The 23,383-nt window shown below is 41.4% G+C and overlaps 1 protein-coding gene and 1 long non-coding RNA gene across 2 annotated transcripts; one reads left to right on the forward strand and one right to left on the reverse strand.

The window, feature by feature from the left end:
* The first annotated feature begins 1,133 nt into the window (after positions 1 to 1,133).
* On the forward strand, positions 1,134 to 5,930 carry LOC144329750 (uncharacterized). The gene is made up of 2 exons (XR_013395396.1): positions 1,134 to 1,275; positions 4,838 to 5,930. It is a non-coding gene; the product is annotated as an uncharacterized LOC144329750 (long non-coding RNA).
* Positions 5,931 to 6,218: 288 nt separating this feature from the next.
* On the reverse strand, positions 6,219 to 22,301 carry LOC144329794 (syncytin-1-like). The gene is made up of 4 exons (XM_077938827.1): positions 22,290 to 22,301; positions 13,782 to 14,012; positions 6,911 to 8,405; positions 6,219 to 6,292 (listed from the first exon to the last, which is right to left on the reverse strand). Exons 1-4 carry the CDS (start codon positions 22,299 to 22,301, stop codon positions 6,219 to 6,221), a joined length of 1,812 nt encoding a protein of 603 aa, XP_077794953.1.
* Between the last annotated feature and the right edge of the window lie 1,082 nt (positions 22,302 to 23,383).

Raw genomic sequence — 23,383 nt, forward strand, 5'->3', positions numbered from 1 at the left:
CTGCCAGCACGGCCAGAATAAAAGCAGGCAGGGAACAGGGGAAGACTAGACTCGGTTAGTCTTCTGGCCTCCATCTTTCTCCCGTGCTGGATGTTTTCTGCCCTTGAACATCAGACTCCAGGTTCTTCAGCTTTGGACTCTTAGACTTACACCAGTGGTTTGCCAGGGGCTCTCGGGTCTCCGGCCACAGACTGAAGGCTGCACTGTCAGCTTCTCTACTTTTGAGGTTTTGGGACTCGGACTGGCTTTCTGGCTTCTCAGCTTGCAGACGGCCTACTGTGAGACTTCACTTGTGATGGTGTGAGTCTATTCTCCTAATAAACTCCCCTTCATATATACATCTATCCTATTAGTTCTGTCCCTCTAGAGAACCCTGACAAATACAAAGACGGTCAATAAACACTGTTTGAATGTTATTGAATAGCTTTTTAAACATCACCGCAGTGCTTCACACAGCACAGTCCAGTGGAACTTTCTTTAGCGGAGAAAATGTTCTGCATCTGTGTTGTCCAATGTAGTGGTAACCGCTAGTCACGGGTGGCTGTGAACATCTAAACATTTGGCTACTGCAATTAACAAACTGATTTTAAATTTCATTTAATTTTAATTAATTTAAACTTAAATGAACACCTGTGGCCACCATCTACCACACTGGACAGCACAGTAAACACTTTGCTACTCCAGTTATGGTCTATGGCCCAGCAGCATTGGCATCATCCAGGAGCTTGTCAGAAACTCAGAATTTCAGGCTCCACCACTGACCTACAAAGCCAGAACCAGTATTCCATTCCCACATGGTCATACACACGTCAAAGTCTGAAACGCTCTGCTCTAACAAACATCGGCACTTTCACCTACTTTTTCATGTGATCCTCATTTAAAAAATCTACATTGAGGATATTATTCTTCCCGTTTTATTTATTTTATTTTAATTAATTTATTTATTTTGAAACAGAAGTTTTGCTCTTGTTTCCCGGGCTGGAGTGCAGTGGTGCAATCTGGGCTCACTGCAACCTCCACCTCCTGGGTTCCAGAGATTCTCCTGCCTCAGCCTTCTGATTAGCTGGGATTACAGGCACTCACCACCACGCACAGCTAATTTTTTCTTTTTTCTTTTTTTTTTGTATTTTTAGTAGAGATGGGGTTTCGCCATTTTGACCAGGCTGATCTCGAACTCCTGACCTCAAGTGATCTGCTCACCTTGGCCTCCCAAAATACTGGGATTACAGGTGTGAGCCACTGCACCCGGCCTTTTCTTCCCATTTTATAGATAAGGTAATTTAACTTCTGATTATGCAATTTTCTTAAAACTACAAAGTGGAAAGGAGAGAGGGGGTCTGCAAGTCCAGCGTTTCTTCTGTTCTGTTCTCTCTGTGTATGCTGGGGTGGGAGATAGCAGGCTAGATCTGAGCAATTTCAGCACCATTTCTTCCAGGGCTGTTTTAAAATGGAATAAGATCACAGCACTTTACTGCCAGAAACATGAGCTATCGATGTAAGTGATAGTGCAGATGGGTTGTGAAATGGAATAGTTTTGTGGGGCAGGTAGAGAATTAGCTTCCCGTCTCTTCCTCAAGTATAAATGAGTGAGTAGGAATGAAGGCATGGCCTCGATATAATGGCAGGCCTGCTTTTTGCCAGAAAAACTGGTCCTTTTGTTGTTCGGGATCTACTTATATGCATACAACAAGTTCTAGCTGCTTCTCATTTGTCTGTGATTGCATCATGCAAAAGGGTTGAGGAGATTTTTAACAATATGGAGATTAAATTTGACTGGTTTAATGAAAAATTCCCTTTGAGAAGTCCCAGGTGAGGATGTGGTTCCCTCTATAATGACTAAAGATGAGATACAATGACAGAGAAATGAACAGTGGCTTCCAACATGAACCCCACATCAAAAAAAAAGGCCACAAGGACTGAGACTTCAAATTCTAAGACCTGGTTTGCTCTCCAGCAGCCTTCCATGGAGACATCTGTTTATAGCAAGCTCCAGATTCATATTGAATATATTAATACATGTATTTAATGATGGTGGCAAATGAATCCCTCAAGCAACGTTAAGAAGTCTGCAATGAGTATGTGCTGTTCAGTCACTGAGTTTTCACCAGGGACACTTTCTTCCCCAGAGCAACCTGTTCCTAGCCATTGGCCCTACTCTTGTAGAATTAAAACTCTCGAGTGAAAGGGCTTGATACCAAAAATAATAATATCAGTTCAAGTTAGGTGTATGTACTCCTGGTTTGCAAACCAGCAATGAGAAAGAACAAGCAAAGGAACAAATAGGTAAATGAAGAAAGAGGGAAAAGTAAAATAATAGATTCACAGTTATCAACCAAGCCTTGAAATAACAGGTCTCACTTCCTCCTGGCCCAGTCACCCTGTGACCTCTGTTCTCTGGCAGGGAGAACAGTTACTCCTCCACCCCGGCACCTGACCCGGCATCCCTGCCATTGCAGTTACTCTTGGTTCATCTTTGAAGGCATGCTTGCATTCTTGACTCATTCCTCTCTCTCACCCTTCACATTGAATTGATCATCAAATCTGGTCAACTTGTTTTTTAAGGGTATACAAACAATAAAACTTTATTCCACCATAAAAACGAATGAAAGTTTCATACAAATTGCAACATTGACAAACCTTAAAAACATTGCAAGTGAATTATGATAGAAATTAACAGAACAAATATTTATGATTCTACTTCTACAAAATATTTAGAATAGGAAAATGGATTGAGACAGAAAATAGATGGAAGGGAACAGGTACTGGGGTGGTGGTGGAAATGGGGGTTATTACTTAATAGATGCAGACTTTGTGTTTGGAATGATGAAAGAAATTGCACATTGTGGTCATGGTTTAACAACATTGTAAACATAATTAATGCCATGGAATGGTCCATGTAAAATGGTTGAAACAAAAAAAATTTATGTGAAAATTTTAATCAATATTTGAAAAACTTTAGCTCACTGAAACACACAGTTAAGATGATGAAATAAACCTACTGAGTGGAGAAAATATTTTCAAACAACACATACAGCAAAGGACTAGTATCTAAAATATATGAAGAATTATCAAACTCTAATAGTTAAAAAAATAAACAATCCAAGTCGATAGTGGGCAAAATACATGAAGAGTCATTTCAGAGAAGAGGATGTTCAAATGTTAAATAAACACATGAAAATTGCTAATGAAGTTGAAAATCTGGTCAAATCTAGCTTTTCAATAACTCTATTATATCATTTCTCCTGCTAGGGTAATAATTCAGGTCTTTATCATTTTACCTGGAATTCTGCAATTGCCTCTTAAGTACTCCCTTCCAACTTCATTTTTAATCTCCCCCCTCATCAATTTATCATTTCTGTAAAAACAGAAAGTTAAATACCAAGCATAATTAGACAAATATCTATATTTCCATTATCAGAATTGTCATATTGTATCAAGTGTTTTATAAAATTATATTACAGTTGTAGATAACATCCTCTTCATTCACTGACTCCTCTTTCTATTCCCCTTCCTGCTCCTCCCCTGGCAGTCACCAGCATGAGTCTGTGGTGTATGGTAGATCATGTTATTTGTTCCCAATAATTTATTGCCTCCTTACCCTCTTATGCTTCCCTGAAGGCAGAACACACTTCCCCAAAGACTCTGGGCTTGGCCATGTGACTTCCTTTGGCCAAAGGAAAATGAAGCATGCCAGATCTGATCTGGCTTTAAATAAACTCTCATGGTTTAATATTGCCCTTCTTGAATTCTTGTCCTCTGCCATGGTTACAGCAGATTCCAGATAGGAGCTGCTCCTCCAGCTGGGGTAGCAGAGTGAGAAGCCACACGATGCTGAGCCCAGCTAAACCCACCAGAGTCCAACAGAGCCTGCCAGAGTTGAAGAGGGACATTGAGAAACTACGGCCCTCCTGTAACGTGAATAAAAGCAAATGTTTGTTATTGTAACCCATTAAGATCCTGGAGCTATTTGTTACACAGCAAAGGCTGACTAAGTCAAAATATTTATGTATGTGAAGGCTTACAAAATGTACACAAATATTTCTTGTGATGGTTAATATTAAATGTCAACTTGATTGGATTGAAGGATGCAAAGTATTATTTCTGGTGTATCTGGGTGTTTCTGGGTGTTGCCAAAAAAGATGAACATTTGAGTCAGTGAACTGGGAGAGGAAGACCCACCCACAATATTGGTGGGCACCATGCAATCAGTTGCCATGGTGGCTAGAAAAAGTAGGCAGAAGAAGGTGGTAGAAGCAGACTTGCTGAGTCTTTCTTGCCTTCATCTTTCTCCTGTGCTGGGTGCTTCCTGCCCTCGGACGGCAGACTCCGAGTTCTTTGGCTTTTGGACTCTTGGACTTACACCAGTGGTTGGCGAGGGGCTTTCAGAACTTTGGCCACAGACTGAAGTTTGCACCATTAGCTTCCCTGATTTTGAGGTTTTGAGACTTGGACTGAGACACTACTGGCTTCCTTGTGCCTTAACTTGCAGCCGGCCTATTGCAGGACTTCATCTTGTGATTGTGCAAGTCAATTCTCCTTAATAAACTCCCTTTTATATATTCATATATCCTGCTAGTTCTGTCCCTCTAGAGAATACATACGTACGGTGTTTATTTTGTATATTTTGATATACATATGTGTAATCATAAGCAATATAGAGGTTTGTTCAATGGGTGTTCCAAGTCTACACAAATAATTGCATTCTCTACATCTTGATTTTTTACACTCAAGATTTGTTTGGGGTATCTACCCATGTGGATGTGTATAGATCTAGTTCAATCCCTTTAACAGCTGGCAGATAAATCTTTCTAAATTATGTCTCTTCTCTGCCTTAAAGGACTTACAGCTGAAGATAGTCACCAAAGCACTCCAGGCAGCTGGGGAAACAAGCCTTTCCTGAAAGAGGATCTCGATGGAGTTTCACAGTGGCCACCACAGTTCACCTTGGTGCACTTGAATCACGTCTTCATTATACATTCTGGAAGCAACTCCTCTTGCCTCTTGGTGGGAACCTAGAAGTAATACATCAGTAAGGCAAGTTTGAGCCCCTGATGCTGCAACTGGTCTTAAAATCACAATTGATATATATAATCTCTCTCCTCTACCATCCATCCTAAATTCTTCTCACCCTCAGCCAGTACCTCTGCAGATCTTGATGGTTAACCTGGTGGAGTGACCCAGACCTATATCCCTGAGGGGTCTGTGCGCTGGTCATCATGCCCTTCTGAGGTTGGGGTTCCTGCACTTGTGCACTTATTGTCAAAATGGTGCATGTACCAAGAGGGACCTGGGTGCCAAACATACTTCTCCTTGACTCCATTGCATGACAAAACCTAAGTCAGTTTTGTATAGAAAGAAACAAGTGAAAACCAGGAAGCTAATACTAAATTCTTTCCTGACTTCACCTTCAGGTCACCAGTGCATTAATCTAATTTCCTTTCCATTGTCCAAACTGGGTTTATTTAATTTTTTTATTTTTAATTTTGGGGCTACATAGTAGGTATATATATTTAAGGGGTACATGAGATGTTTTGATACAGGTGTGCAATGTGTAATAATCACATCACGGAGAATGGGGCACCCATCCCCTCAAGCATTTATCTTTTGTGTACAATCCAATTATACTCTCTTAGTTATTTTAAAATGTACAATTAAGTTATTATTATTGACTATAGTCACCCTGTTGTGCTATCAAATAGTAGGTCTTATTCATTCTTTCTATTTTTTTGTACCCATTAACCATTCCCACATCCCCCTACTCCCCTACTATCCTCCCCAGTCTCTGGTAACCATCTCTACTATCTCCATGAGTTCAATTGTTTTGATTTGTAGATCCCACAGATAAATGAGAATATGCAATGTTTATCTTTCTGTGCCTGGCTTATTTCACTTAACATAATGACCTCCACTTCCACCCGTGTTCTTTCAAATGACTGGATCTCATTCTTTTTTGTGACTGAATAGTACTTCATGGTGTATATGTACAACATTTTCTTTATCAATTATTCATGTGTTGATGGACACTTAGGTTGCTTCCAAATCTTGGCTATTGTGAACTATCCCGGCCCGCGGGATAGTCAGAGCAGGCCCTGGAGGAGGGGGTGGGAATTTGGGGAACAAGAGACACGAGAAATGGAGACAAGACAGTGCTCTGATCAAGTCTCATTTAATGGCGGTAATGCAATGCCTTATATACATTTGGAGGGGAAGGGGTTGGGCTAAGGCGGAAATGACCTCATTGCGGAAGGCGTGGCCAGATAGACGTCATGTTGCGCATGCGCTGTCAGGTAGTCTTTTCGCGGGCGCGGGAAAAATGAATGAAGAAGCAGCAGGAAGAGCGCCATCTTTTAATGGCGGTATTAATACAGGGAAGAAGGTAAATCTAGGGAGAAGGTGTGGGGTGGAAATGAACATAGCTCAGGCGTTTTAATCCTTAATTATTATTCGCTATGGCCGGGGCGTGCAGCTCCGGACAGGTCCCCCTTTTTATATTTTTATGACAAGAAAACCCCTCGGGAACTGCGCCTGTCTTAGGTTGGGTCAACTCACCCCCACCTTCTAGGCCCGTCATGGGATAAGGCAGCAGCAAGGGCGGCCCTCCTGTCTTAGGCTCCGATGGAGATAGTGTCCTCTTACCCGTCATTGACTGTCCAGTTCAGCACACAGGGGAGATGGTCTTATTAAGGTAAATAAGACTCACCATTTTCAGTCATCTCAAGGCGATGATAATGAACCTGTATAGGTTTGGCCTGGAAGGCCTCAATTTGTTGTCTGACAAATGCCATAAGCTTATTAAGGATTATAGGCCCGAGAGTGAGGAAAAGTAGAAGAGTGAGTAAAGGACCAAGAAATGGCAGGAGATAGGGGAGAAGTCCGTCGAGTCCAGTCCATAGTGGATTGGCGGCCAGGCCTTTTCTGCGCTTTTCTAGTTCTTCTTGCAAAGTTTTTATCTTATCTCTGACGATTCCGGATTTGTTGGCGTAAAAACAGCACTTTTCCTGTAAAGCCAAACATATCCCTCCCTGTTCTGCCGTTAACAAATCTAGACCTCTTCTATTTTGGAGAACTACTTCAGCTAACGAGTCTACTTGGTCTTGTAAATCTTGTATAGTACTGGATAAGGTCTGTACATCTGAGATTAATTGATTGGATAATTTAGTATATTGGGTTAGTGAGACTCCTAGGCCTGTGGCTCCTGTAGTAAAAGCAGTGGTGATTCCTAGTCCAGCCAACAAGGGAATAAATTGTATGGCTCGCTTCGGTCTATAAATAAAATGTTCAATAGCGGGGATGGGGATAGGTTCATCTCCAGGGATGATATCAATGTCGGGGAGAAGAGTGGCCAGAACACAAAGCCCTGTCCAATTTGTAGGTAGATACGTATATGCCATGTTGTTTCCACAAACGAAAACCGAGCCATCTATAGCACACAAAGGGTTGGTGGCATTGATTATGGAAGTACAGTTGCCAAACACAACATAGCCTAAATCAGTTTCTTTAGTGTTATTATATGATGGTGAAAAGAGGCAAGAGGAATTAGAAAACGTCATCGGTTGAACTAAGAGGGGGTGGGTAATAGGATAGGAATTATTTACTAAGGATTCATTTGAGTAATTGACATAGGGCAATGAAAGGTTAGGTATGGCTAGAGGAATAGGGGGGCCCATTTTAAGACAAAGCCAACAATCGTGGGCCAGGCTTGTATTGGACATTTGAAGTAAATTGTAAGTAGCATTGAGGATATCAAAGGTTTGGGCATCGAGCCTAAAATTACCTCTAAGCTCAGGCAGGGCTAAAGGGTGATATTGAAGTTCAGGATAAGAAGCTTTATGAATTTCTTCTAATTTTTTCTGGATGGTTTTAATTCTTGTAATATCTAATGGGCCTCCTCCATCAGAAATGTGAATGGGGGCGGTAGTGCTCCAACAAACAGGCTTTCCTTTTTGGCCGTTACAAGGAGATTGTACAAGTTTATTAGTGGATCCTAATACTTGTACGTCATTAATGCCTCCGGTTTGTGTTTTTAGTAACGTGGCCGTATAATATGTTCTATTGCCTGATTTGCATTGTTGATAGGAGGTATAACAGGAACTATGTACAGAAGATTGGAAAGAGCTACAAGGGCATTCTAGGAGCAGCCCGTTAGGTGAGGTATCTCTTGGGGTAGACTTACATTTCCATAACTGGTTTGGCATTAGGTAAGCTGACTTGCCCGTGCAGGTCACCTGGGTGATTCTATCTGACGGAGGTTCAGATATTTGTCCCCCTCTGCAGTCACAAGGCTGGCCGTATTGTTTTCGTAATAATTCTCTTGCCTTACGAGGGTCACCAAAACCTGCATAGACTGTCACTATGTTATATAGAGCGATTATTCTCCAAAGGAATTTCATGTTAGGCTTCATTTTCTGAAAAACAAGAAGGAAAGAACTTCTCAGGGAGATTTATCTTCCCTGGACTGACAATGGTTATGATTTATTTGTCTTACCAATCTTTCAGGCAGCCATCTGGCTGCATCATTTTTTTGTGAGAAGATGCATACTGAGCCTCTTCCCCAAATTAAAACTGGATCGGGGCCATGCCATGAACTATCAAGTGGATCTTTCCATTTTACCATTGCAAACTGTTTTTGAGATTCAGGATGCCAGAAACGGTCGGCAGCCGATTTTCCATGACTGTCCAAATTTTAAAAATTAAGGATAAACAGGGCATGATTGAGTATGTTTCTGGGGGTACCCTTCACGGGGTACCAGCTCCCCCCTTTTAATTTTGTGATAATAGTTTTTAATGACAGATGAGCTCTTTCTACTATACCTTGTCCTTGGGGATTATAGGGAATGCCTGTGGTATGTTTAATTTGTAGGGTATTACAAAATTGTAAGAAGGTTTTGGCTATATAACCGGGGCCATTATCTGTTTTGATTTGTTTGGGTATTCCTAAAATAGAAAAGCAGTGTAATAAATGAGCTATGACATGTTTGGTGGCCTCTCCTGTTTGGAGAGTTGCACTGATGAATCCACTATAAGTGTCTATGCATACATGGATATATTTTAGTTGACCGAGTTCTGAGTGGTGAGTAACGTCCATTTGCCAAATTTCGTTGGGGATGAGTCCTCGGGGGTTAACTCCTAGATGGGGAACAGGTAAATATGTTATGCAGTTGGCACATTGTTTAACTATTTGTCGAGCTTGTTCTCTGGTAAGTTTAAACATAAGTCTTAAGGTTTGGGCGTTTAAATGATGTAAGGCATGTGCTTTTTGCGCTTGTTGCAAATTGTCTGTAGTGACTGTGGCTATGGTTTTTGTTGCCGTGTCAGCTGTTGCATTACCTTGTGTTAGAGGTCCCGGTAATCCTGAATGTGCTCTAATATGCCAAAGAAAAAAGGGAGTAGTCCTTTTTCGGATAAGTTGTTGACATTGTAAAAATAGGTTAGCTGTGTCTGAAATATGTTTAATTTGAGACACGGTCTCTAAGAGGGGTATTGAATGAGCCAGGTAGGCGCTGTCTGTATAAATGTTAAGTGGCTGACAAGGAAAAGCTGATAGTGCTGCAATTATAGCTTGCAATTCGACCAGCTGAGCTGATGTATAAGCGGTCTGGAATTTAACGACTACATTATTGTAAGTGTAAGCGGCAAGTCCTGTGGAAGATCCATCAGTGAAAATTAGTAATGCGTCATTGAGAGGTTCTTTACTGGTAATATGGGGAAATACAAACGCATGAAGTTTACAAAATTGAATAAGTTTGTTAGGCGGGTAATGGTTGTCAATCGCGCCAGTATAAGAAGCACAAGCAATTGGCCAGGCTTCCGTATTTTGTAACAGCCAATGGATGCGTGATTGAGTGTAGGGCTGTATGATGGTAGAGGGTTCTATTCCAAAGTATTTTCTACTGTTTTCTCTTCCCAAGATAATTAGATCAGCTATGGCATCATAATAAGGCAACAAAACCTTTTTAGGGGAGGAGGGCGGGTGTACCCACATAATGGGATTGTTCTGCCAAAATAGGCCAGTAGGGGTTATTGTTGTGTTAAAAATAAGGAATATTAATGGATGAGAATAATCAATACCGGTAACAAATTGTGTTGCAATGGCATGTTCTACCTGTTGGAGTGTTATTAATGCTTCTTTAGTAATGGACCTGGGGGATTTTGGATTAGAGTCTCCTTTTAATATATCGAAAAGAGGTTTTAACTCTCCTGTGGTGAGCTTTAAGTACGGTCGAAGCCAATTTATGTCTCCCAGTAATTTTTGGAAATCATTTAAAGTTTTTAAATGATCACGACGTATAACGGCCTTTTGATTAATGATTTTGGGTCCATTAATCTGGAAACCAAGATAAGTGTATGGATCTTGTAATTGTACCTTTTCTGGGGCTATCTGTAGTCCGGCTGCTGTTAACTCTTGTTTGAGTTGGGCGAAGCATTGTAAGACTTGTTCGCCAATTTCTCCTGCTATTAAAATATCATCCATATAATGTATAATATACATTTGTGCCCATGTTTTTCTGACTGGCTCTATAGCGGCAGCTACATATTTTTGACACAAGGTAGGACTATTGGCCATACCCTGAGGTAAGACTTTCCATTGATAGCGCTTCATTGGTTGTTTAAAATTTGTAGATGGAAGACAAAAGGCAAATCTTTTCTGGTCAGCAGGGTGAAGGGGAATTGTAAAAAAGCAATCTTTAAGGTCAATAATGATTTTAAAATATTTTTGAGGAATCGCAACCGGTGAAGGCAATCCTGGTTGTAAGGCACCCATAAAGATCATAGTGATATTTACTGCTCTTAAATCTTGTAAGAGTCTCCATTTACCAGACTTCTTTTTAATAACAAAAATAGGTGTATTCCAAGGGGAATTACTTTCCTCAATATGTCCTGCTGCTAGTTGTTCTTGCACTAACGGTTGGGCAGCACTTAGTTTATCATTGAGTAAAGGCCACTGATCAACCCAAACGGGCTCATCTGACTTCCAAGTAATGGGGTCAGCGCACCTTTGGGGTGCAGGTATGTCAGTGGCCTGAGCTAAAAATTTCCAAACCCCTTTTTATCAAGTTGTCCTGAAACCAGTATAGGCTGTGGGATACCGTTCTCTCCTTTTCCAAGACCTTTACCAGGGGTGTATCCTTGAGTTAACATTTGTGCAGTAACTATATCATTTGGACTACACATTATAATTTTCATTTGAGAGAGTAGATCTCGCCCCCAAAGGTTAACAGGTAGGTAAGGGATGACAAATGGCTTAATGAGGCCTAAATTGTTTTCTTTATCTGTCCATGTTAGGTATTTAGAACTTTGTTTAGGATTACTGCTTTGTCCAATTCCTCTCAAGTGAGTTAAAGTTTCTGTGGTAGGCCAATGAGAGGGCCAATCTTCCTGTTTAATGATAGTTACATCAGCCCCTGTGTCTATTAGTCCAGTGAATGCCTTCCCGTCTAACCATAAGGTTAGAGAGGGTTTTTGATTTGTAATTGGTTGCACCCAATATATATCTGATGATCCGAAACCTTTTATATTTCTATTAGAGTATTGGATATTATTATCTGTTTTAACCAAAGGTAGCAGGAGTAACTGAGCTATTCTAACTCCTTGAGGGACAGTAATAATACTATCAATAGCTCTGGCCATAATTTTAATTTCTCCTTCATAATCATTATCGATAACTCCAGGGAGGACTTGTAAGCCTCGCATGGTGACACTACTTCTTCCTAAAAGTAGCCCAAAAGTGTTAGGTGGTAAGGGTCCATATATTCCAGTATTTAAGGTTTGCGGTCCCATTTCAGGTGTTAGTATTGTGTGGGAGGTGGAACTGAGGTCCAATCCTGCACTTCCTGGGGTTGCTCTACTAAGTTTTGAAATGGATTGCTGTTGCTGGCTGGAACAAAGCTGACTGCCCCATATGCTTGTTTCGGGGCCTGAGGCTGGCCCCTCATCCCGTTTCCCTGCCTGGGGGGTAAAGGATTTCCTTGACTGTCAGTTTTAGATTTACATTCGTTTGCCCAGTGCCTTCCTCTTTTACACCTTGGGCAAAGGCCTGGGATTTTTGCTTCTGGACTCTTATTTTGGTTTTCACAGCAATCTTTTGCAAAGTGTCCCCTTTTACCGCATCTAAAACATCCCCCTTTATCTTTACCTTTGTTAATGAGGAAATCTCTTACTGTTTGGCTGCTAAAAGCGGCGGCCATTGCTAGGCCTTGTTGATATGAGGGCCCAATATCTGAACAAAGGTGAATGTATCCTGTTAAATCTGTTTTCTTTCGATAAGGTCTGATTGCCGCTTGGCAGGCGGGGTTAGCATTTTCATAAGCTAACTGTTTAACATAATCTACACCCGTTTCTGCATTTCCAAAGATTCTACCTGCCGTGGTCATAAGTCTATGCACAAAGTCTGAAAATGGCTCATCGGGTCCTTGTTTAACCGCTGTGAGCGAGGCCCCTGGATCTCCTTTAACGGGAAGTTTTCTCCAGGCCTTTGTAGCAGCAGCCTGGATTTGTGAGAACAGTCCAGGGTCATATTGCATTTGGGCCTGAGTGTCTGCATAATTACCTGAACCTGTTAACATATCAAAATCCCAACCGTTTCCTGCCTGTTGATTTCTTTTAGCTGTATCTCTACAATTTTCAAAGAACTCTGACTTCCAAATTAAGTGGTCTCCCCCAGAAAGAACTGCCCTGACTAAGGTATTCCAGTCTGTAGGAGTGAGCCAATTCTCAGCTACAGATTCCACTATAGCAAGAGTATATGGAACAGTAGCCCCATACTGAGAGGCAGCAGTCTTTAACTCTTTTATAATGGTAAAATCAAATCCAGTATGATGCCTCCAAGCCTGTCCATGTTCATCTATGGTTTCAGTGACCGGAAAAATGTCTTTGGGGGAGGAGTCTTCTCTATGTCGGCTAGCAACTAACCCCCCTCTTGGAACATGTTGTCCAGGCCGCTGAAGTGGGCGCAAGGAACCCTCCATAGCGTCTGAGTTAGGTATTTTTTCATTTCCTGTTTTTAGCTTTTGGAGCCTAATTATCAATGATTGATGTAACTCTTCAAGTTTAATCTGTTCTTCTAGTTGAGCAATTTTTTGCTTTAATTCTTCTTTGGGATCTATTGCTGCCATAACAATGGGCGCAGAAGCCTCATTATGTGTCTTATTATATGGGGGTGGGTATGAAGTAAAGGGAGGCAAATCAGGATTGTGATATTTAGCCACCTCTTCCTCTAAATCATCCCAATTTATATCCAATTGATTAGGCTTATTAATTTCCTCCTCCTTTTGAAACATCTGTAAAATTGGGTATTTTTTTGGTTTGTTTTCGTGTGGTATTTCTTTATCTATTACAGAAGGAGACTTAATTTCCTCATGATCACTTTCGAGGGAAATGAGATCTTCCTCCGTATCTTGCGGAGGCTTTGTGAGGTTAGAGCGGGAGCTAACCTTTAAAATATGCTCTGTCTGAGCGACCGCAGCCATGACTTGCAGATTGGCCTCCTTCTTATCTATTAAATCTCTAATGAGGTTCCAATAAGAGAAGGCGGTTACAGGAATTTTTTCTGGCCCAAAAGTATTATAATAGTCCTGCAAACAATCCCCTACTCTACGCCATCTTTTAATATCAATAGTTCCTTCCTGTGGGAACCAAGGGCAAGTGTCTTTTACAAAATCAAAAAATTTAAACAAATCATTACCTTTAACCTTTACTCCTCGTATCTTTAAAGCCTCTTTTAATTGTCCTACATATATTTGATGTTGGCTTAATTCTTGTCCCATTTCGGACGCGTCACTTACCTTCGATTCTGACGCGGCAGGTTCCCGCGGTGATCGGAAGAGTTTGACTCCTTTTGTCTTCGTTAGCGGTCGACCGTCCTTTGGCGTCCTCTTCCTCACGGAGTCCCTCGTTTCCAGGTCCCTGTTCGGGCGCCACGTATCCCGGCCCACGGGATAGTCAGTGCAGGCCCTGGAGGAGGGGGTGGGAATTTGGGGAACAAGAGACACGAGAAATGGAGACAAGACAGTGCTCTGATCAAGTCTCGTTTAATGGCAGTAATGCAATGCCTTATATACATTTGGAGGGGAAGGGGTTGGGCTAAGGTGGAAATGACCTCATTGCGGAAGGCGTGGCCAGATAGACGTCATGTTGCACATGCGCTGTCAGGTAGTCTTTTCGCGGGCGCAGGAAAAATGAATGAAGAAGAAGCAGGAAGAGCGCCATCTTTTAATGGCGGTATTAATACAGGGAAGAAGGTAAATCTAGGGAAAAGGTGTGGGGTGGAAATGAACATAGCTCAGGCGTTTTAATCCTTAATTATTATTCGCTATGGCTGGGGCGTGCAGCTCCAGACAGTGAACAATGCTGCAATAAACATGGGAATACAAATATCTATTCAATATACTGATGTTCTTTCTTTTGGGCATATACCTAATGATGGGATTGATGGATCATATGGCAGCTCTGTTTTTAGTTTTTTGAAGAACCTCCAAATTGTTCTCCATAGTGGTTTTACTAATTTACATTTCCACCAACAGCGTACAAGGGTTCCCTTTTCTCCACATCAACACCAGCATTTGTTATTGCCTGTCTTTTGGATACAGGCTTTTTACTGGGGTGAGATGGTATTTCATTGTAGTTTTGATTTACATTTCTCTGCTGATCAATGATGTGGAGTACATTTTCATAAGCCTGTTTGCCATTTGTATGTCTTTTTTGGAGAAATGTCTATTCAAATCTTTTGTCCATTTTTTGATCAAATTATTAGACTTTTTCCTAAAGAGTTGTTTGAGCTCCTTATAGATTCTGTTTTTGTTTGTTTGTTTGTTCGTTTTGTTCTTTTGAGATGAAGTCTCACTGCCACCCAAGCTGAAGTGCGGTGGCACAATCTTGGCTCACTGCAACTCTGCCTCCTGGATTCAAGCGATTCTCCTGCCTCATCCTCCTGAGTAGCTGGGACTACAGGCACGTGCCACCACACCCGGTTAATTTTTGTATTTTCAGTAGAGACATGGTTTCACCATGTTAGACAGGCTGGTCTCAAACTCATGACCTCAGGCAACCCACCCCCCACAGCCTCCCAAAGTACTGGGATTACAGATGTGAGCCACCATGCCTGGCTAGATTCTGGTTATTAATCCCTTATCGGATGGGTAGTTTGCAAATATTTTCCTCCATTCGTGTGGGCTGTCTGTTCACTTTGTTGATTGTTAACCTTGCTGTGCAGAAACTCAAAATTGATATTATCCCATTTGTCCATTTTTGCTTTGGTTACCTGTGCATGAAATTTTTGCCCACACCAATGTCCTAGAGAGTTTTCCCAACGTTTACTTGTAGTAGTTTCATAGTTTGAGGTCTTAGATTTAAGTCTTTAATGCATTTTTATTTGATTTTTGTATATGGTGAGAGATAGGGGCCTGGTTTCATTCTTCTGCATATGAATGTCCAGTTTTCCTAGCACCGTTTACTGAAGAGATTGTCTTTTCCCCAATGCATGTTCTTGACAACTTTGTTGAAAATGAGTTCACTATATGTGTGTGGTTTTGTTTCTGGGTTCTCTATTATGTCCCAATGGTTTTTGTATCTGTTTTTATGCCAGTGCCAGGCTGTTTTGGTTACTATAGCTCTGTAATATAATTTAAAGTCAGTAATGTGATTCTTCCAGTTTTGTTCTTTTTGTTTAGGATAGCTTTGGCTATTCTGGGTTTTTTTTGTGTTCCATATACATTGTATGATTGTTTTTTCTATTTCTGTGAAAAATGTCATTGATATTTTGATTGGGATTTCATTAAATCTGTAGATTGCTTTGGGCAGTATGGACATTTTAACAATATTGATTCTTCCAGACCACTAACATGGAACATCTTTTCATTTTTGGGTGCCTTCAATTTCTTTCATCGTTGTTTTATAGTTTTTATTTTATTTTATTTTATTTTTTATTATTATTTTTTTTTTGAGACAGAGTCTCGCTCTGTCGCCCAGGCTGGAGTGCAGTGGCGCGATCTCGGCTCACTGCAAGCTCCGCCTCCCGGGTTCACGCCATTCTCCTGCCTCAGCCTCCCGAGTAACTGGGACTACAGGCACCCACAACCGCGCCCGGCTAATTTTTTGTATTTTTAGTAGAGACGGGGTTTCACCGTGGTCTCGATCTCCTGACCTTGTGATCCGCCTGCCTTGGCCTCCCAAAGTGCTGGGATTACAGGCGTGAGCCACCGCGCCCAGCTATAGTTTTTATTATAGAGATTCTTTACTTCTTTGGTTAAATTAATTCCTAGATATTTAATTTTATTTGTGGCTATCATAAATGGGATTTCTTCTTCAGACTGTTGATTGTTCACATGTAGAAATGCTACTGATTTGTATGTTAATTTTGTATCCAGCAACTTTGCTGAATTTGTTTATCAACTCTAATAGGTTTTTTTTTTTTGTCATGGAGTTTTTAGCTTTTTCCAAATGTAAGATCATATCACCTGTTAACAAGGATAATTTGACTTCTTCCTTTCCAATTTAGATGCCATTTATTTCTTCTCTTGTCTGATTGCTCTAGCTAGGACTTTAAACTCTAGGCTTATTTTAAAAGCCTAAATTGTATGTGTATGTGTATAAAAGGATATATGTGTGTATGTGTATATATCAGAAGCTATAGGAAAATAGGACTACCATAGAAAGCACCCAGAATCCCACCAACCAGAGGAAAATACTATTAACCTTTTAATCTTTCTTTGCCATCTCTTTCTCGATATGTTTGATTTTTCTGAAACAAAAACTACATATATGTATATATAAGTGAGTGTCTTACCTCTTTTTTTAAAAAAAGAAAAAACCCTTAATAGTATATTGTGAATATTTCTCACCTTCTTTTCAGTATATTTAAAGAAGGGCAAAAGAATTAAGCTAATTGTGCTTTTTTCTAGACAGCATACCTCAAAGTTATTTTATGGTAAAAACTGTTGACTTTGAATTAAAAAAAAAAATCAAAGTGATTTATCTTTAGAAGGCAAAAAGCAGCATATATAATGCGGGGCATATGTAATAACACCCCCAATAATAATAAGTGTATTATCTCTTGTAACTCTGCAGTCATATTATGAGTTCAGGGTATATTATTACTGTTACTACAGACAAGGAAGTTAAGGCTTAGAGAGATTAAAGCACTTGTCAGCACCACACAACTAGAACCTGAAGTTCAAATCTAGGTTTCCTGATCTCAAATTCCACACTCATAACTACTACAAATAGTTAAGTCAAGTTTGCTGGGGTGATGAAAGCCCAGGAGACAGTTTTCAGTGATGGAAAAAAGTCTGGCAGAGCGGTTGAATCACAGCATCTAACAAAGACACGACAGGCCAGAGCTGTTAGTCGAGGCTAGGAGTCGGCATTCAGAAGGCTTGCCTGAGGTCGCAAGAGCTCTGGCCTGCAGGTGGGTGAAAGAGGATGTGACAGTCTTGAGGCATAGGAGCTGGAGCTCCAAGAGGAAGTCACAGGAAAGCACATCAGGAGGCAGCAGGAAAGGCAGCCCCAAGTTGGGATAGATGAATCCCAGGTCCTGAGGTAGGAGGGTGGAGGAAGGTGCTTGGGGAAGAACGAAGATAGGAGCCAGAAGTTGGGCAGCTGGAATTATTTTTCCTTCCAATCACCCACTCTTGGATTACCCTGCCTGACTTGGATAAGGGGAGGGAGGCTGTTAGAAAAGTTTGTACAAAACAAAATAGATTTCACACATTCACCAAAAGGTGTACAAGAAGGCTCCTAGCAGTACTATTCAAAATTGACTGAAACTGGAAACTACACAAAGGTCCATCCAATGTGATGGATAAATCAGTTGTGGTCTAATCACACAATGGCATTGACATAGTTTTGGCTCTGTGTCCCCACCTAAATCTCACCTTGAATTGTAATAATCCCCACATGTCAAGGGCGGGGCCAGGTGGAGATAATAGAATCATAGGGGCCGTTTCCCCCATACTGTTCTCATGAGATTAAGTCTCACGAGATATGATGATTTTATAAATGGGAGTTCTCCTGCACGAGCCCTCTTGCCTGCCACCATGTAAGATGTGACTTTACTCCTCATTTACCTTCTGCCATGACTGCGAGGCCTCCCCAGCCATGTGGAACTGTGAGTCCATTAAACCTTTTTCGTTTATAAATTACCCAGTCTTGGGTATATCTTTATTAGAAACATGAGAACAGACTAATGCAGGCATACGGCACAGCAATGAGAGTGAACAAACTACAACTACATGTGATAAAATGGATGAATCTCCTAAATATGATGTTGAGTGAAAACAGACACAAAACCATATGTTCTGTAAGATTTCATTCATGTGAAGTACAGAAACAGTCAAGACTGTTCAATGCCCTTAAAAGTAAGGTTACATACGCTTGGAGGTGAGAGAGTAGTGACTAGAAAGCATCATGGCTATAGGGTTTCTAGGGCACTCATAATGTTCTTTTTAAAAAAAATCTGGGTACAGGTTTCATTTGTGCATTCTAACTATTTCATCTAAACTTGAACAGGAATGTATTAGATTACAAACAAAAGAAGTAGGAGAAAAGAAAGAAAGAAACAAGAGCAGCAACCGCAACAGAATAATCTAAGCCATTATGATGAAAAGGTTTAATTTCACTCAACTTCCAATTATGGGTAGAACATAGCATATTTTTGGCCATTTTGTTTCTACGTAATTAGCCCCAATACTGTCCTAGCCCTGTCATCACAGGAAAATTGCAAGGGAGACATTTCATGCTGTCAAATAATTTAAAATTACTCCACCCACTTTAGAAGTTTCAGAGACGGGCTGTAGGGCATGGTTCTAAGTGGCTTTGAAGTCTTATTGCATTATTTCTATGTAATGCAAATTGACAAGGTCTCTAAATTAGGCAACTAACTAGAAAATGAGGTCTGAAAGCCAGTTTTATTTGCAGCCAGGAATCTGGTCTCAAAGACTTATCTGTTTGTGGCCAGGGCATGGGTGGGGAATACATTTTCCACGCAGGATGATAGTAGCAATTGGGAGGAAAAGATCAAATGTAGAAACCAGGGAATAGATATGGGTGTTGAACATTTTTCTAGATTTTATTTGACAAATATTTATATAGCACGTTCTATGTGCCAAGCACTCTAAGTACTCGCTGTATGAAGGATTGATTTAATCCTCACAACAAACCTACAATGTGTGCTATTATCATCCTCATTTTCAAGTTGAGGAGACTGGAGCACAGAGAGGTTAAATACACATGAAAGGCCACACAGCTGCTCAGTGGCAGGGCCAGAGTTCAAATTCAGACTGTCAGCTTTCTGAGTCCTTTCTCTTAACGGTAAGCTATGCTGCTTCTCACCAAAATGGCAGCATGACTCCCAAGCTGAGGACCTTGGCTTTTCTCACTGCATGCTGTGATGGAGAGATTGCCAAGAAGACATTCCACTCCCCATCTCTCCCTGCCCCCAACTCAGCTTCTGTAATGCACTATTGCTAGTGCCTGGGCTTCCACCATTGAAGTTTATTCTTTTTGGTTAAGTGCCCTGCTTTCCCAACATTTCTTTAAAAAGTGTGGATACCTCTGCAAGATGTCTGTGAACCAACATCAGACTGTAAGACTTCACCCAGTGTATTAGTCTGTTCTCATGCTGCTAAAAAAGACATACCTGAGACTGGGTAATTTAAAAAGAAAAAGAGGCTTAAAAGACTCACAGTAACAGTTCCACATGGCTGGGGAAGCCTCACAACCATGGTGGAAGACAAAGGAAGAGCAAAGGAAGGTCTTACATGGTGGCAGACAAGAGAGCTTGTGTGCAGGGAAACCGCCCTTTATAAACCATCAGATCTTGTGAGAATTATTCACTATCACGAGAACAGCACAGGAAAGACTTGCCACCATGATTCAACAACCTTTCAATGGGTCGCTCTCATGACACATGGGGATTATGGGAGCTACAATTCAAGATGAAATTTGGGTGGGAATATGGCCAAACCATATCATCCAGCTTTCTGGGAAGGGGAGAATGCAAGCATGGTGGACTCAGGAGGGCAGGAAGATACCCAACTTGGTGGTGGGCCTGAAGGCCAATTTCACTGACTTTACTGTTACATCAGTCACTTGCTGGCTAAGGCACATTTCTGCATCCATCCATTCATTGAGTCCTTGATAGATGCAAGACCTCAGTCTAGGTGTCATTAGGGATATAATGGATTTGTAATCTCCAATAGACCTTACATATTGTCCCTTTTAATTCATAAATCCTTTCCTACTCTATCCTCCAGAGTCACTATTATATTCCCAATTATCCATGAAGAAAGTTTCGTGCAGAAAGCTTTTGTGAATTGCCCAGGGTCACACAATTTGTGAATGACAGTCCTGGGATGAGGACCCGTGTCTTCAATGAATCTCAGTAGAATAGCAGGAGAAACAAAGGGGAATCATTCAGCAGGTGCTTATTTTCTTTGTTTTCAATATTGTAGTAAAATATACATAACATAAAATTTACCACTTTAACTTTTTTTTTTTTTTTTTTTTTTTTTTTGAGACAGAGCTTGCTCTGTCACCCAGGCTGGAGTGCAATGGTGTGATCTCGGCTCGCTGCAACCTCCACCTCCCGGGTTCAAGAGATTCTCCTGCCTCAGCCTCCAAGTAGCTGGGATAAAGGTGTCCACCACCAAGCCCGGCTAACTTTTGTATTTTTAGTAGAGACAGGGTTTCACCATGTTGGCCAACTTGGTGAAAAACTTCTGACCTTGTGATCCACCCACCTCGGCCTCCCAAAGTGCTGGGATTACAGGCGTGAACCACCACACCTGACCCTTAACCATTTTTTAAGTGTAGAGTTTAGTAGTGTTGAGTACATTTGCACAGTTGTACAACCAACCTTCAGAATTCTTTTCATCTTGCAGAACTGAAACTCCATAGGCATTAAACAAGAATTCACCCATTCTCACCTTCCCTAAGTCCCTGGCAATCATCCTTCTACTTTCTGTCTTTATGATTTCAACTGTTCTAGGTACCTCATAGAAGTGGAATTATAAAGTACAGTGTTTGTCTTTTTGTGACTGGTTGATTTCACTTAGTATAGTATCCCCCAGATTCATTCATATTGTAGTGTGTACCAGAGTTGTCTTTCTTTTTAAGGCTGAATAATATTCCACTGTATGGATATGCCACATTTTGTTTATTCATTCATCTGTCAGTGGTCACTTGGGTTCCTTTACCTTTTGGCTACTGTGAATAATGCTGCTATGAACATGGGTGTGCAAATGTCTCTTCAAGATCTTACTTTCTATTCTTTTGGTCAACAAGTGCTTTTGAGATTAGATAATAATGTGGAAATTACTAAGCCTATGGTGAAAAAAACCTCAAAGAAAGTGTAGTGAAAGCTAAGACCAGTCTAATTGGTATGTGATTGAGCCTTTAGGGCTCAGACCATGAGGCCCACAGGGAAATGGTCAAAGCAGGTGCCTTCGGTTCCCCATCCTCCAGCAGCGCAATCTCATCCTTGGACTTTCTCCTCCTTGTGGCAGAACTGGGCAGTGCTCCTGTCCCCCAGCTCACCCTTTTCTGTGAGCAACTTGTCCATCTGAAGATGAGGCTCTGGACTCCAAGAGCTGCCCTGGGCTTCTTGGCTGCAGCCTGGTACCGAGGACCAATTCTTAATTATCTGTTTTCAGTCCCAACTGGCTGACCCATTAAGTCCAGCGTGACCCCCAGCCGCAGCACACAGTCGAGGTCACAGCAAGTGACATTCTTTCCGAAAACACCACAGAGCTCGGGCTCCAGATTAGTTGTGCCAAAGGGCCACCATCCAAGTGAACAACATTATAGTAAGAAAGAATTGTGGAGAGGACTTGAAATCGCAAGAGGAAGAGAAAGAAAATAATGACTTCACCTATCCCCATAGTATGTGTAGTGGGCGAAGTTTAAGACTCCCGTTGGACACACTGTGCCCCAAACACAAGCTGGCATGAGCCAAAGTCATGTTTCCCACTTCTGCATTGGCTTGACTTGGCAGGGAAGAGCACGTCTTTTTCATTATCGCAGATGTAATGGAGAAGCTTAGATTGTCAAGGAGTAGGCTGACCACAGTAAGTATGGAGAGGGAGGAGTGTGGATGGCTCGGGCAAATCCAGAGAGAACTCCAAGCACACACTCTGCTGAGAGCCAAGCGTGTCTCTGTGACTCTATGAATGTCTTCTGCCCATCTGTGTTGGATGCATCAGGGCAGCCTAGTTTGGACAAAGACTCACAGAGCACTAGGATCATACCTATTTGCCTTAGTTAATCTTGGGCAGATTGATTTTCTCATCTTATCTCACGACAAGATCCATCGTTGTAGGATCTCAGCATGGCAAATGGTTTCCAAAAGGCTATGTTCTATAGAGCGTGTTCCTTTTGGTTCAGAAGTCCCAAGCAATCACTTTTAGTGGATGTATTGATCAAGGCCTGGTCTTTGATGTTCAAAGGCTGCAGAATTTAGGCCAGTGTTCAACATTTCCTTTCCCTCCAGCTTTTTTAATGCCTCAGAAGTGGACCATCAAGACTTCTCTACAGGTAAAGGAAAGTTTCCAACAATGCCAAGGAACCAGGGAAGGGGCATTGTCTAGTTACGGATCAAAGGAGCGGGGCGGTCTAAGGCTTCATCCCTCATCAGAGCAGCTGCGCATTGGGCCCTCCGCCCATCTCTTCATCTCTTGAAATGGTCATTTCTGCCGTGGAAATACAGTTCTTTGGAAGCAGCCGATGAAATAATGAGCTGGGGAAACATTGTTCCAAGTGGCATCTGTGCCGTAGGAATGGGACCATGACCCCCTTCTATGAAATTGCTGGGGTTGTTTCCCAGCCCCCCATGTCTGTGCCTCTCATTAGTGTTCTAATGGAACACTCAGAGATGGCTGGCAGTCAGATCCAGAATGTGTGTTATCGACATCTCTTCTCAAGCCAAACAAAAGTCACATTCGGGTCAAAGGGAGACGGGGCTGCTGCAGAAAGACAGATTTAAATAAAAAGCCAAAATGGATACTTTGAGAAAGGGCACTTTATTTTTAGGAAAGAAAAGGAATTAGGAGAGGATAATGGTTGCCTTGGCAACAGGAGAGCCCTGCATATATTCTATAGGCCCGGCTTTAAATGTAATGCGGGAAACAAAACGGATTCCCTGGTGACTTTCTGAGAAAATACAGATGGAAATAAAAAGGCTGCTCAGAAACAATATCTCACATTAAGTCCAACTGCTATTTTATAGGCTTCCCACTCCACAACCCTGTATTAATTTAAAAACCCATTTTAATGTCTGGCACAAAATCCATTTTAAACAAGAGTCTCCATTTCATTTTTCTCCACTGTTCCTAACTGTGCTTTAGAAACTGAACTGGGAGGCCAGGCACGGTGGCTCACACCTGTAATCCTAGCA

This window comes from Macaca mulatta, chromosome 7, assembly GCF_049350105.2.
Source record: "Macaca mulatta isolate MMU2019108-1 chromosome 7, T2T-MMU8v2.0, whole genome shotgun sequence".
Lineage (NCBI taxonomy): Eukaryota > Metazoa > Chordata > Mammalia > Primates > Cercopithecidae > Macaca > Macaca mulatta.